General features: G+C 40.7%; 2 protein-coding genes across 2 annotated transcripts in view; both read left to right on the forward strand.

Annotated features, from left to right (window-relative positions):
- LOC106747088 (protein gooseberry-neuro) overlaps window positions 1-6,444 on the forward strand; it is a 25,707-nt gene extending 19,263 nt beyond the window's left edge. Inside the window, exons 4-6 of the mRNA XM_014624367.1 lie at window positions 3,061-3,257; window positions 4,680-5,079; window positions 6,212-6,444. Of these exons, the coding sequence (XP_014479853.1) occupies window positions 3,061-3,257; window positions 4,680-5,079; window positions 6,212-6,444 (830 nt within the window). The remainder of the gene's footprint in view (window positions 1-3,060; window positions 3,258-4,679; window positions 5,080-6,211) is intronic.
- A 2,346-nt stretch (window positions 6,445-8,790) lies between these two features.
- LOC106747044 (RGS domain-containing serine/threonine-protein kinase A) lies at window positions 8,791-11,577 on the forward strand. Its single transcript, XM_014624286.1, has 3 exons — window positions 8,791-8,823; window positions 9,601-9,834; window positions 10,286-11,577. The coding sequence occupies exons 1-3, from the start codon at window positions 8,791-8,793 to the stop codon at window positions 11,399-11,401; spliced, it is 1,383 nt and encodes a 460-aa protein (XP_014479772.1). The 3' UTR covers window positions 11,402-11,577.
- Window positions 11,578-11,777: the final 200 nt, after the last annotated feature.

An 11,777-nucleotide genomic window follows, 5' to 3' on the forward strand; every position in this document is an offset into this window, starting at 1 on the left:
CCCCCCCCCGTGTTGACAAGACGGGTCACCGTCAGCTCGATGCAGCGAGAATTCTTCACGTGAAAACGCAAGGTCTCGTACTTCTCGGCACGCAGTTGAAATTCTTCCGGCGCACCGCCCGAGCAGCGGGTGAACCTCCTTTGGCGGCGTCTTTGGCGGCTTGTCCGCGTTTCTCGTATGACAAACGGAAGAATGGGAGAATAGCCCGGAGACAAGTTGCATCTACGGTAAAAGATGGCGAAACCCAGGTTTAAATTCCTGTCACCGTGCGGTCGTGTATAGGTGGAGGCGGCGAGAGGGCAGAGCAACGTCGACGATGAACGCTGAAAAAATGCCCATCGATATTTCACAACACACCTGAACACGCACAATACTGTGAAGTGTGCGGGAACGAGCGTTCCGCCGTTGTCCCGCGTTATGACTACTGCCGTTGCTACTAAGACCGTACGATCGACATCGAGAGTAGATTATAAGTTAGTTCCAAGCACTTTGTGCTAGTAAAATCTGTCATTTTGATTTTAACAGGTACCAAGGATGGATCGGCTGACTTGCAGAATGTGAAAAAATTCGTTAGAAAAATGCTCTGGCGACACACGAGTTACCTTCGGTCCTTTTGATATTATCATGCAAGATTAATGGATTAAGCACGCCTTTTGTCTATTTCTTCTAAATACCTGGCGCTTTTCGTTCGGGAAAATGATGGACCACGCACTCGCCTCTGCACGCACAGAAGGCACGTTTTGACAAAACGTAACTCCGCACAATTGCACAATAGATTCAAAGGACACCCGCTGGCAACTTGCGTTCATTCGAAAGCCGCGAGTCCCGCCGTTGAAGAAAGAAAGGGAGGGAATTACTCCGCCTAGAAACGTGAAAAACCGCACGAAAAGAGAAGGACTCCTGTCGTCCATCGGGAACATTTGTCCAACAGGTTGTACTGTACGCGAAGAAAACAGCAAATTCCTCGGAAAAATCTCTACATCCACCAATTTCACAATCGGCTTCGCAACTTCGCGATCATTTCCACTTCCCCGGTAAATGAATATTTTTTCAAGACTCGCTGGACTTTCTAATGCAATCGTATAAAAGAGCCTACCTAGGCAGCACAAAACCTAAAACCGGGAAGGAAGACGTCTTTAAGACATCTTTAAGATATCTTAAAGTCGTCTGTAAGTAGGATGTCTTTAAGATGTCTCGTATCCCGGTTTTTAGTTTTGTGCTTTGTTTATTTTATGAACTGCCAGAGTCGAAATTTTAAATTTTACATCAAGTTTTCAAATGGAAAAAACGAAAAGAAATTCCCATTTATAGCATCAAAGCAATAAGTGCTCCTTTATGTATAGATAGAATGGAAGATCTTTGAAGACTTAATGTAGAATTAAACTAGACTTAGTGTAGGACTAAAATTTCGACTCGCAGTAATATCAAAACGCAATCCGTTGAGTATTCGACTCACTTGCGTTATTTAACCGATCTCCTTAAGAAAATTGATAATCTGGACTTGGCGGAGCTCGGTCTATCAGATGAATTCCAGGTTTCGTTCCATAATAACCCGAGGGGTCTGAGGGTCTCCCCTGCTCGGGGCCAACTTTGACACTCCCGAGAGGTATCCCGACGGTTCGATCGAGCGTTACATAATAGCTGCTCGTGAAAACGCGCGCATCGCGAGCGAAAAAATCAGCCGCAACTTCCCGGCCGACGTAAGAAATGGAATTACTGTCGTCGCCGTTTAATTCCGCATCGCGGAATCGACGATAGCGCGCGCTGGCACAGGTAGGCAAATAAAAAGAGCGAGCTAATCCCCGTTTGTTGTGCCGGGACGGATCGTCGGACGTCACAACAAGCCATTCTCGTACTCGTCTCTACGCGCCCTGAGTCCCTGGGGTGCGTTCGAGCAAACGATAAAACCGAGCGCGAGATTAAACTCCATTCTCGAAGAGAGATCCGGAGTCTCCTCTGAAGAGGAAGAGACGTAGTCGGGTAAGAATGGGCTGGGAAAGCACGACGATGTTCGACTTCGATCGGGGACAATAGCTCGCGAGAACGCTCGATCGCACGATAATGGCCAAATGTGGGACAATGAGAGAAAGAGAGAGAGAGAGAGAGAGAGAGAGAGAGAACAAGTCGACTTAGGGGCAAATATTTGGAGAGCGGTCAGTCTCTATCAATGGCTTCCCTTTATCGTGCATACGCTTCTTTTCTCTCTCTCGTCGAGGGGGAAAACGAACGCACGAGCTTCTCGTTCTCTCGGTCAAGTAGATATCAATGAGGTGGGGTGAGGGGGAGGCTCACGGGAGGCCGTGTATCGCGAAGAAATGTTTTCGGTACCGAGTGCTGAATGCGAGGATATTAAGGGGCTCGCAGTATCCTCTCTCGAGAGGATTGAACGTTAAATCCCGGCCGATCGGCGATCATACGGGATCCTCTATGGGAAATAAATCTCCCGAGGAGATGGACATTAAGCTTAACGACATAAATCGACGTGTGAAGCGGAAAGTTACTGAGAGGAGCAAATTAATTTTCCCAGGCGAGAGATCAAGATCGCGACACGCATCGTTTAAGCTCGCGCGAATCGACCCGGTTCGTGAGAGACGTTCGACTTTGTACCTTCGTCGCCGACAGAATCGCCCGTTAATTAGTTCCACCGTCTTGTTTACCCGTGAGCCAGAAAACGGCTGCTAAGGCTGCGATGTAAACGAAACGGTTTTTCTTTTTTCTTCATGAAAAATAACCGATTCGTCACGGAGTCTACGAGCTCTCATAAGAAATCTGCATCTAAATCGAACGCCCGTACAATATATCGCAATTTTAACGCGCAATGCGTTAAAAATATCCGTCCATTGTACGCTTAATTCAACTCCGCAAATATTTCATGCTAATGCGTTATTCAGTCGAACTGGGACGACGCCGACCGAATTCGCACGCGAGAAAGATGATTATATCTCGGTTCGAAATCAGACCGTAAACGATTTCTCCGACGAATGTTCCCGGTGAGAATCGTGAACCATCATTGATCGGCTATTCCGAATTTCTCGATTATAAGAAACGATCGAACCTCAGGTCGCTGCGGTGACGATTCCGACACGGAAAGCGAGCCGGGTATACCGCTAAAGCGAAAGCAACGCAGAAGCAGAACGACGTTCTCCGGCGAACAGCTCGAACAACTGGAAGCTGCGTTCCACCGAGCTCAATATCCGGACGTTTACGCGAGAGAGGAGTTGGCCCAGAGGACTGGACTGACCGAAGCGAGAATCCAAGTGAGTTTCGCACGATCTTTAGCAGCGAGCGTTAACGTAATGTATCTCGTCGTGACGAGATCCCTTCGTGTATATCTAGAAAAAAATAATTTTAAATCAACGATAGATGTTCTCGTATACATATAAGCAAGAATATTATAGTATTCTTAGAAGATTTCTAATTCAATTCCTTGAATTGACTGGGAATAATGCTTACATCGATATGAATTCAATCGAATCAAGACTAAAAATCTTCTAAGATTATAATTTTTGCTTATATATAAGAATATATATATTATATTGATTTTAGACTAACTTTTCTGCGATGTCTAGTATATATAATCAGTGGAAAACAAGTTGCGATACTTTTAACGCGACTGGTTTCGTAACGTATCCATATCCAATCAGAGAATTTGTTATTGAATAATTCTCAAAATAGACTTTCCTATTGGATGTCGAACGCGTCCTGAAGTTCATCGAGATAAGAGTGATGCAGTCTCCTTTCGATTGACTATACTTTCTAAATTTCTTGCAATGAAATTCCACTCGAAAAATACGGCAGCCGAGTCACTCGAATTCCGAGTAATTTTTTCACTCATATAAAGTGAATTCTCTGCTCCGATTCACCGAGTAAATCTGTTGTACTCTTCCATTACAGAAGCAAATTCCCTCTAATAGAATAGAATTAGAAAATTGTGTCGTATAGATTTAGAATCCACTCCAAGATTACTATCGCGATTCCAAACGATGTCATCACTATAATTTTGAGTACTGTAAGTTTTCACTGATTTGGACGGAAATTGAACTCCAAAAATTTTTGATGACACGATATCAAACGATAACGATTTTGTACATAATAAAAATTTATGTTAAATTTAACACATTTCACATGTCCCAAACGGGCCACACAAATTTGTGTCTTTTAATTTAACATTATAAATATGTTGGAAAATAACACCAATATTATATCAACAATTAACACAATATGTTAATCGACATTGAAGTGTAAAATATGTATTTCAACACTTACAAGTATAAAATATGTATTTCAACACTTACAAGTGTTATTGTAACACTTATACTTATATTGCGTTAATATCGAGATTCAACGCAAAATATTGAGATAACAAACAAAATATGTCAAATTAACACGTGGTATGTTAAGAATTTAAACGCAAAAATTTTCAACGAAGACCAATTTTTCAACACACAAGTACGAAACATTTCTTACCGTGTACTTTTGTTACTCGAAAACACCGTCGAAAATACAGTCGAAAATGTCGGCTGCAATTTCACCGGTTCTCTTTATATAACGCATGCCGCGAGCAGCCCCGGGAGAAGACCGAGACGCGAACCAAGTGTCTTCCTTATCGGAGATTTTCATCCGGCGGCTTCCGTCGCGCAGCCGCATCGTTAAATATAACGTAACGCGCACCGTTTCAGGTGTGGTTCAGTAATCGCAGGGCGCGTCTCCGCAAACACGCCGGTAGCATAACCCACTCGCCGATAAGTAGCCTGCCACTGACAACCTGCCAATACGCGGCGGCTAGTCATCAGGATCTCGCGCAGATACCGCAGGTACCGCAGATGCCCGGCGGAATACCGCAGGTACCCACGACGCTGCACCAGGCAGCCAGCGGCATGCACCAAGTGCCGAGTACCGTCGCCCAGATGGCCCAAGTGCCCACGACGATGAGCGGCGGCCTTCAGGGACCCGCGGTTACCATCTCCGGGCATCTCGGCTCGCTTCCGGCGCACACGGCCACGATGCAACTCGCGCAAGTGTCGACGATGCAGCCACCCGCCGCGCACGGCGCACCCACGTCGCTCTCGCACAACAGCGGTGGGTACCGGTTCGTTCTTCGACCTATCGGTCGATATGTCGGCGCGTAACCTCGAATTGTCCTCGTTTCTTTCTTTTTCTTGATTTCTTTTTTATATTCAACACGTGGCTGCACAGTGGTTCAATTTGCAAATCCGACGGGACGAAATTAATTTGCGATGGAAAAAGACGCGTTTATCATTTATGCGATATTATTTATACGAAAGAAACCGTGCACAACACAAGAACGTGGAGAAAGCAAAATTTATTATGGTCAATATTTATACGTAGCTAATCGGAAGTGTCAGAATCACTATGTGCCTCGAAAGATGGCTGATAATTAAATTTAAAATCACAACTTTTCAGCCGGTCGAATAGCTCTCTCCTGCTAGTGTAGAATTGTCTACTTGCAAAGAATATATTGACAAAGCTCGCAAAGATACACACTTTAAACTACCGTCGATTAGATCTACATGGATAGTTTTATAAAATAAAGCCTTTCCCATAACATACAAATGCGTACAAAAGTTTTATTATTCTCACAAATCAACTCATAATATTGCATAAAAAAATATGTAAAGATAAATTGGCAAAATGTCTCTATTTTTCCATTAAATTTAATAACTGTGTATAATCAATAAAAAACCAATGAAACGAAGTAAAAAAACATGTGCATCTCAAATTACACTCATATATTGTACTTTTAGCATTTCAATTATCTTAGGCTTTTGTACAATCAATAGTTGCGTTTAGCAAAGAAAGAAACTCAGTGAGCGCTTAGTGATTACTGTCTGTAACTAGTATTCTTTTAGATTCTCAATAGATCTACAAGAATGTACCAATAAGGCGTAATAATTATTAAGCATTCACTGAGTTATTTTCTCCGCTGAATGCAGGCAATAGAATTTAACCCGGTAGTCGACATGTTAAAAAGTATTTCAGCGACGAAATTGCGAAGTACTCGTATCTAAATTTGACATCCCGACGTTCAACGTTCGTATTTTCAAGTGTATTCTCCATCCATCGAAAAGATTGAAAAAGTATAAATTGCCGAACTGCTTTCGTTTCTTTTATGAAAAACGTATTTCAACGACGGGACACGAGGACACGTGTTAAAATTTGATGTTCTGCTATTGAATGCTCTTATTTCCAGGTAACACCGACTGGTCGAGAACGCAGCTTGGTTGGGGGCAGTTTAATCATTTTCAAAGCGGCGATTACGGATCGAGTCACGCGGCTCATCAGCACGGCTCGCACGCGAGTCAAAATACTCCGTCCTCGTGTACCACGAATACAGCGACAACGCCGGACTGGTACGACCAAGGCTACGATTACACTTCGCACGCGCAGCTTAATTACCACCGCACTATGGGTGGAATATTTTAGCCGACCAATTGTATTGTATAAAGATCAACTGTAAAGAACACGCCGGAGATACAGCTATTTATACACATATACATATGCATATATGTATATCTCGTAATAAATTGTGCCGTCTCGCTATTAAATAAATATTTATAATATATTATCAATAATACTTTACATCTTCCCTCGTAATTTTCATTTTCCTTCCCCTCGTTATATAATTATTAAGAGAAAAAAACATTGAATTGCTCGACGACTGAAGAACTTTTAAGCTGCAGAAAATGATTTTTTTTCAAGACTGTTCCCTTCTCGTCGTATTAATTATTTCATCTGTCTGACATTAAATTTGGCAAGCAAAAATTACACAATATCTGTGTAGATTGATTTTCAAACACGAACATGTAAGCATTTCGTCATTAATCGGATGGTTATCGTCAGTTATCGCAAACTTATTGTTGCCCGTTGAAGAAGTTCAGCTTATCATAAGTATAGAAAATTCTCTATTATCATTCTTTGCACAAAATTAAGCACGGTAAGCTATGACGCACGGTAAGCAAACTTCCTCAATTAGACAACAATATCGTCTACTGTGTCGTAACGTCTTAGAAATAGGTTAGAAGATTTATGGAAATTAACAGCATTTAAAAACAAGTTACGATAACATTTGGACGTGACATCTATAACTTGCGAAAGTTTGAAATATTGCGGCGCAAAAATAGTCAACTCTTCTTTTATTATATTATCGATTTTTTTCAGATATATTTATCTAATATACACACGGAAAAAATTATATAAAGTTACCGAATAAAAATTCAATGCAAAATAAAGTTCCAAATATATCGGAAGTAAACAAACCTCAAAATAAATTTATTGGATGCGAAAAATTCGGTCAATTAAAAGTTCGGTTCGATTGTCAATTATCGATGTCACATATATAGGCAATAATACTAATATGTACATGTACATATATAATGTTTGTTTAATATATAAAGATAATACCTTCGTGACAATTACATTATTGAGGTCTGATATGTTCTTATTCGGTGCAATAAAAATTAATTTCAATCAACAGTCGAACCAAATTTTTATCTGCTCTAGCATAAAAGTATCGAGTGTAAAAGTAAATTCAATGATAAAGACGGGTGAAAAGGTGTTGATAAATGCCATTAAGATGAGATTTGCGACCGAAAAAACAATATTGGACGCATAAATCAACATTCGCGAGATTAACACTCGGTTCTAAAGCTGACATTTATAGTATTTAACTTATTTACGGTCTTAGATCGATAGCTTAATTACAAATTCGTATTCACGAGCCGTTACTCAGCCGTTTGAATCAATATATCTCGCTGTATGAAACAGGTCGGCAGATAATCGGAGATTTATGAAACCAATTATTCGTCAAATGACGACCGACTACGAATGCTAAATTTCGACTCGATGTCTCCTCATTCTTTGTAAATTCGGTCGAACGTTCGTTAAAAAATCGGAAAAACGTTCTGTGTAATAAATTAATTTCACATACCTGGAAACATATAACGTATCGTTTCCCGCTGTCACGGCTTCTCGATCCGGCGCGTTGTTTCCGACTGATTCATCATGACATTGACACCGACACTTGCGGAGATACGATTCGATTAAAAAGACGCGTGTTAATGAGCGAGATTTTGATGAAACGTTCGAAAATTCACCCGAAATTACGAAATTGACACACCGATGCACGTAGCTCGCGTCGCGGTACGCGCGTAACTCGCCGGCTGGAAACGTAATGTCTCGGAACACAGAATAAGTACCGTCGCATGAGAATACCAAAACAATCGACTTAAAGGGTCGAAATTATCTGCCGTCGCCATCTGTCGTCGCCCTCTGATCGATGACGCAGATCAGGTGGCCGAAAAATTACAACAATCAGCGCTCCCGAAAACATTTAGGATTTTCCGTAGGCGATTTTGATGTTGTCAAAACAGTCTCGCGCACGCGTTTACGTCGACGCTTCTTTTCACTTCTGTGTTTCGAGTGTTATCGTAAACAGATTCAAATTTCAAATTTCAAATTTAAATCTCTCTCTGTGTACGGCATTCTTAGGCATGCGAATGTTTGAACTGATATACGCCGAACTTCTCGGAAGGCGTTATCAAATGGATTTGTTGATCATTAACAGCATCATTCTCAGGAATCATAAACGTTATCTCGAACGAATATTTATGATTTGTGTGACGTGGCGTATTTATCTCTCTCTTCCTCTCTCTTTCTCTCTCTCTCTTTCTCTCCCTCTCTCTCCCCTTTTGCATCGGTGGAATTTTAAGAAGCCAAGTAGATATAAGAGAAGAGAGCTCGGATCGGAATATCTCTCGAGTTGATGCGAAAATGAGTCGATACGCAGAGTTCGCGGTCTTTCTGGTAAGTGCTTTGGTCGTGCGACTACATTCCCCAGTCGGAAACGCATAGTTCATTCGATGTCGAGCCAATGCCGAAATTTAGATTGATTCGACAATTACGTATAAATATAGATGTGTCTCCGGCTGTAATTTCAACGTTGTTTCGAAGTCCAGTCGATTAAAGTCTCAAAAGAAGAGAGAATTTGCTCTACAAGCTAAAATCCACCTTTGATATGATATAATTTGCAACAGAATTGGAAGATAGAAATGTATTTATAATCTTATATTTAAAAATAAAAAGTATTTGTTTGGAAAAATTAGAGAAAATATATACTGATAAAAAAAATTATATATATATTATTTATGTATTTTCTAAGTACATATATTGACCTTTCGAGTGTTTCTTTTTTAAACAAATTAGAATCCTTTATTTCTATCCCTAGGATGAAAATGAAAGTCTTTCCGATTACACTCTGTTACGTATTACCAACTTAAGGCAAAAAAGGTGGATAAAGTAGGGAGTTCGATCGATTCAACATTATCGGAAATTTCTCAGCATTTATCATTGATGTTATGATTATTTTATCATTGACTAATAATAACGATCAAGAATAACACTAACAGCCAGTTTAAATAAATTATATAATCTAAGAAATATTGAAAAAATATTAAAAATCATAAATTTTGCAGTAGAATCGACTTTCATTTAACTCGGCGAGTTCCGACGTCGAATCAAATTCGATTTAACGTTGCGCTTCTGACTAGGTCATCGTTCAGACAATCATATTTACGCTTTCAGGCGTTCGTCTTCGACGTGACGTCCGGCCAATGGTTGACACCTTTTTCGGGAACTATTACCATAGCTCCAAATGAGACCGCCGTATGCACTTCGCAACTTATGTGCGTTGAACACAAGTGCAACGAAGGAAGATGGTGCGTACAATCGGCCGATGGCAAATGGGTGCAATACGGTATTATAACTTGCGACTCCAATACACCTGAGCGCTACTGCAACAACGGTGTATGTTCCAGGGTATGGATCGTGCACAATTGATTTAAAAATTTACTCTCTAAACCAATATATATTCATTAAACCAAAATGGATCGCCAATATCCATCTCGCGTTATATTTGACACGCTGACTACCACACTGATTTTTATTGATTACTCCACATAATAAAAAAAATTACTTCACAAAATAAAAAATAATTACTTCACATAATAAAAAAAAATTATTATCCATTCAGCTAAAGTTTATTTAAAAATTACCAAAAGTATGGTAAATAATAGTAATTTGCAATGCACACATCTATTAACTCGTTTCATTACCATTGGCATTTAATTAATTTATTATATGCAATTGGGATTACACGTTTTATACGTTTTATTTATAAATTGATAAACGTAAATCAGTCAACGTGTTAATTGCCTTTGTTGCGTATTCCAGTTGTTGTAACCAATATTTTATAACACCACCATTATAGATACCGGAACCCCGTTGCGACCCGTCGATATTTAGTTGTCCTGCAGTGGACGGCGTGTATCCCGATCCAGAGGATTGCACACGTTATCACATATGCATAAGAGGTTTTCGCACAACCAACGTATGTCCGTTGAACAATGTCTACGATCATGCTACAGGCAGCTGCAAGTATCGACGCCTGACTTCCGATTGCGTGCGATTCGTTTGCGGCAATCAAGACGGTACGCCGATCGTGTATCCACGGGACGACCGTATTTACGGCAGATGTTTCGGCGGCAAGGCGTACATCTCCGGACGGTGCCAAGAATACGAGAAGTACAACCTGATCTCGCAGAGATGCGAGAGACATTGCAGATCGACCGGTACTCAGCCGCCGGATCCTGGCAGTTGCGGAACGTTCTTCCTGTGCGCCGAATTGTCACCCCATAAGTACACGCCGGTGGAGATGTCCTGCGGCTGCGACCAAGCGTACGATGAAAAAGAGAAACGCTGCACGTCAAGCGCTCCTTGCATAAGCGAGACTCCTGAAGTACGTTGCAAATCGCAAGAAAATAATACGACTAAAAAGTCCGGTGATGGCAATGATAATGAAGAATCCCAGGAACAGACAACAAAGTCCCAGGAACAGACAACAAAGTTCCAGGAACAGACAATAAAGTCCCAGGAACAGACAACAAAGTTCCAGGAACAGACATCAAAGTCCCAGGAACAGACAACAAAGAAAGCCCAGAAACTTTCATCGATCGTTGATAGTCCTGAAAATCCAGACGTCGACAAGGACCGACAATCCCGAAATGAACGGCGAAGCATATTTTCTTTAATGAACAAACGCGGTAATCGAAACAATAATAACGATGATTCCAATTTCGATAACACGCCATCGAATCTCTTGATAAAGGACAATGCAGATGACAACAATAATAACGTTGCAGCCAACGGTGATAGTGACGTTGATAAAAGTTTGGCTTGGTGGACAAGCGCAGATAACAATGGTAATAATGATAATAATAAAAATCCTGGAATCAAGCAACGAGAGAATTCCTTGAGAGGTATCATTGACTGGATAACACGCATAATTACTTCAATCTCAGGACGATCTGCGAACCCATGGAATTAATAACAATACTATGTTATTGCACCATACCGTCAATGGTTGAAAATATATATTTCGCATTAAAGCGCAATCTTGCGAATATCTGTTACTTTTTGTTTCATTGCAAAAATGTGGTGATATTGAATAATCATATATATTTATCATTCAACCGAGTTATGTATTACTTCGTTTCGCATTGATTCCCGACTATCGATGGCGCGCAATATCGAGCGCGTAAAAATGTAATATAAAATAATAAATGTGGAATAGAAGCGGTTCATAATAAAATCTATCACTCGTTTATGATTACATCGACTTTCTGTCTTCTCCCCTTTCGCTAACCCTTCGAATGAAATGTAACATAAATCATCATGGACAATTCTGAATGACGATTTTCTCT

Source organism: Dinoponera quadriceps, unplaced genomic scaffold (genome assembly GCF_001313825.1).
Source record: "Dinoponera quadriceps isolate SergipeBrazil2010 unplaced genomic scaffold, ASM131382v1 scaffold2110, whole genome shotgun sequence".
Lineage (NCBI taxonomy): Eukaryota > Metazoa > Arthropoda > Insecta > Hymenoptera > Formicidae > Dinoponera > Dinoponera quadriceps.